Here is a 3,900-nt window from a genome sequence, read left to right as displayed (position 1 = left end):
AATGAAACATGGCTCTAGTATCGTAAAATCATTATATTAATATGCTTAAACTATAGCTATACAGAACAATGCGTGCGCGGTCGCATAGTCACCGCGCCGGTACTTCGACGTCACGTCGTCGTCGCGTGTTGGTCGCGGGATAGGCACAGCCGCGCGCTTCGTCCCGTATATTGCATACGACCACGAAGCTAACGTATATTTACAGCGCAGTCGGTGCTGCGCCGCCGCCTGCGCGTCCTTACTACCCCGCATTCCCCCTACCCACTGGGGGCTTGTGTTCTGTGTTCTGTAGACGGTACTTCATTATTACATACTAATAACACGTAAAGTTTGTCATTAACACCACTACTGTATAAATTAACTTTACGCGATAATTTATTATTGTTATCATAATATCGTGTAATGTATTCCCGCCCCGCACCGGCGTCGACTGTATCTGGTATCACTGTGTTGTAAATATTAAATAAAGACAGCCGCAGGCGGCGGTTAGCATTATAATAATGTAACGTTAGTGTTTAACAATATGTACAGTCCTTTAATGTTATTCACAATACATTTTGTACTCGGCTGAAAATTTACAAGGTTCCAGTGGTGCGCGACGCTCCTCGCGCTGTAGCGCGGGCAGTTAGGCGCCACCGCCGCGCCGCCGCCGTGCTGCCGCCCACCATGCCAGCCGACACGCGTGCAGTACTTACACAAGAAATGTCGCACAGTCTTTTTAAATGAAAATTATGCACGTAATTTGTATAAACTTAGATTCGTATGAGCTAGTGCATGCGGCGTGGCGTTTGGGGCTGGCGGCCGGTGGCGGGGGGCGGCGCGAAGTGGCTGCTCATGGCGGCAGGTCGTTGTCGACGTCCAGCCGCCTGCGCACCCATTGCAGCACCGCCTCCTGCGTACACCAATATACTTACAACGCGTCTACAATCTACACGTCTTACAGCTAGTTTCTTCATGGACTGCAAAAGTAAAATGTCAGGTAAAATCCGTATTTTTTTTATTACTGTTTAATAGAATTGCCACATTAAAAACGACATTATAAAGTAAAATAAAAAAAAAAACTCTCTTTGCTATTGCAATTGAATGACGAGGTGAGCATGTGTCTCGTCTGACTGTAAGCGATACCACCGCCTACAATAGGTAGCAATCCAAATGTCTCCTTACTCTCCTCACATACGATACGCGCTGGTTTCGAATAGGTACTACAAAGGAGCTCAGAATATAGAAAGCAAGCCGCACCTTGTGTCTAACTTTACAGTTCTCACCCGTCTAATGTAGTTCCCTCAGAGTATAGCAAATACTTCGATATTGTTTATTTTATATGTCTTTATTTAGGTTAGTATATACGTACAGAGGCCTCGCAAGGCCCCTTTAAGTGCGAGGCCGTGGGCAAGGGCCCACCTCGCCCACGCCACTGTTTATAAGGGTCGAAATACTTTACGGGACTATTAGAGGTTTGAGTACTTTTAAGGTAAGAAACTGCTAAGAAACAGTATTACATTACTACGAGGCCAAAGAGGCAACACCTGAACAGAAATTGGAATATATGTGAAACTTTTCATGCGTGTTCACTCCGAAGCAAACCAGAAAGAAAACCATGCTTACTTACAAATCCAAATACTTCCCAGCAGTTGGCACGGGAACAGTGGACGTGGGAATCAGTAAGTGGGAGTCGGTAGTGGCGGGCGGCGAGCGAGGAGCGAGGAGTAAGATGTGTCATGTGGTTAGTGCACGCATTACTGGTCCCTCCTTACACCACGGTTAGTATTTATATGGTTGTATTTACAAGGCCGTAGTCGGGTCGAGCGCATGCACGAACCCCACGATTGGAGCTGGCAGTGAATGTAGGGAGGGTGCTGGGGTTAGTCGTGGTGGTGCGCATGGTGCGCGTTGTCCGTGTAGTCGTCGTAGTCGCGCGGCGCGTCGAGCTCGTCGTCGCGGCCCTCGTACTCGTCGGCGGTGTCTCCATCACCCTCCTCCTCGGAGTGGTCGGCGTCGGCCGCACCTAGCCCCGGCCCAGGCCTCGCGCGGCGGCAACAGCGGCACCGACTCCTGTCGCAACACCGGCCAGCGGGTTACGCGAGCCTCATGCACCCACACACCCCCACACATAACATATACGCCCGTTATAGGTTAGCCAGATTTAACTTCACACCACACTAATATTAGTAGCAGGTGAGTCAATGAAGAGAGTGCATAATGCGTACCTTTGTGGGTCTCCAGCCACAGCCAGGCAGCGGCAGACCATCGGGGCCAAGCGGGCATGGCGCGTCGAGTCCGGGCACTCCTTGATCGCCCTTGTCGCCTTTGTCGCCTTTGCGGCCTCGCTTGCCCACGGGACCCTGTACAGTGAAAGGCGCTATCATTCCTATGATTCCTCTCCTAGCATCGAGTCGCGCTATTAGGACGACACGATAGCACTTCGTGAACGGCATGCACTCGTATTACCGGGCTTGAAGCCGTTCACCCTCATTCATGAGCACGTGATTCTTCATCTTTAACGGTCTTCAAGCCGGGTACTGTTATGTATTAAAATGTGATGATAATTATGGGAAACCCATACAAATGACCCTGTATAAAGCGAGGAGTAAGTTTAATGCGCGCGCTCAGGCAGTGCGCAGGGCATTAGTGCGGCATGCGTTGTTAGTTGAGCGAACAGCGCAGCGTCGAGCGCCAGCGACGCGCCACCGGCCCGCCACTGGCAGACTGACAGACAGACACTTAATACCTATGTGTTTTGTGTGACACTTCAACACTTACGGGTTCTCCCTTGTAGCCTTTGTCACCTTTCGGCCCCTACCGAGTGAAAACAATCAATTACCAGCTGTCAAGGCACACAACCGTCCACCAGGATTTTTGAACACGGGCGCCCCGGGGCGCCGCGTGCCGATACCAACCTCCTGTCCGGGGATTCCGTCGGTGCCCTGCAAGCGGTCACTCTTGATCAGTATTGTATCGGAATATGCCGCCCGCTAACAACGTGTTACCGGCGGCCGATCACCGCCGCGCAACAAAGCTCCGCTCCCCTGCCGCGGCCCTCTTAGGATACGTTGCGTCCGCCCCGAGACTTCCGGCGTCCACCCGAGCCATGCATGCCACACATGCACAAATATACGCAGAGAGTGTAAGTTTATAAACGACATTCCTTAAGACAGAGAACAAGAAGTGGCGGAAGGAGGCGATGTGTGAGGCGGGCGGGTAGAGGAGGGAGGAGCATTGTTGTGCGGCGGTGGGGAGTGGCGCTGCGTGGCGCTGCGGCCGTCGTCGGCGGAGCTGGTGACGTACTGGCAGGCCGGGGTCGCCGCGCTCGCCCTTGGTGCCCGGCTCGCCCTGCGCTCCCTGCGGGCACACGCTGCGCTCAGACAACAGTACTCGTCGCCGAACCGGTTACCTTACGGAAGGGGACACTGACCTTCATGCCGTCCAGTCCCGGCGGGCCCTGCGGAACAAGCAACGTGTGAGCACCTCCGCTCTCGCCCTTCGGCGCGCCGCGGCACGCTGGCCGATTTACATAGAGGATGCCCATGCACGTGCACGCGCTGCCGGGCCAGGGCCGGGCCAGGGGAAGCCGAGCCAGGCCGGGCCGGCCGGACGCTCTCGGATAGTGCATAGACGCGGATAGAGGAAAAGAAAGACTCATATGCACAGCATGCAATTTTTATTTTCCTTCAAAATAATTTGTTAACAACAATTTTATGCTCTCATGGCGTGTGGTACAAACGACAACTTTGATTTTCATAAAAAAACTAAACACTTATGCTATACGCTTATACGATAAAGGCGTGTACACAGACGCGAAAGATGGAGCGAGATAATTATATAAATAGATAGAGAGAGATAAATATAAGTAGGTCGAGTGAGTAAGAGAATATAGAGAATGATAACATCGAGGTGCGTTCG

At 52.1% G+C, this 3,900-nt stretch overlaps 1 protein-coding gene across 1 annotated transcript; it reads right to left on the bottom strand.

Annotated features, from left to right (window-relative positions):
• Positions 1-1,857: 1,857 nt before the first annotated feature.
• Positions 1,858-3,610, bottom strand: LOC119192998. The gene is made up of 6 exons (XM_037446711.1): positions 3,466-3,610; positions 3,286-3,391; positions 2,898-2,924; positions 2,761-2,796; positions 2,208-2,342; positions 1,858-2,052 (listed from the first exon to the last, which is right to left on the bottom strand). Exons 1-6 carry the CDS (start codon positions 3,608-3,610, stop codon positions 1,863-1,865), a joined length of 639 nt encoding a protein of 212 aa, XP_037302608.1. The 3' UTR covers positions 1,858-1,862.
• Positions 3,611-3,900: the final 290 nt, after the last annotated feature.

The sequence above is a fragment of the Manduca sexta genome, unplaced genomic scaffold (genome assembly GCF_014839805.1).
Source record: "Manduca sexta isolate Smith_Timp_Sample1 unplaced genomic scaffold, JHU_Msex_v1.0 HiC_scaffold_3489, whole genome shotgun sequence".
Taxonomy (NCBI): Eukaryota; Metazoa; Arthropoda; class Insecta; order Lepidoptera; family Sphingidae; genus Manduca; species Manduca sexta.
The sequence above is the reverse complement of the archived record's forward strand: the minus strand, read 5'-3'. Positions and strand labels throughout refer to the sequence as shown.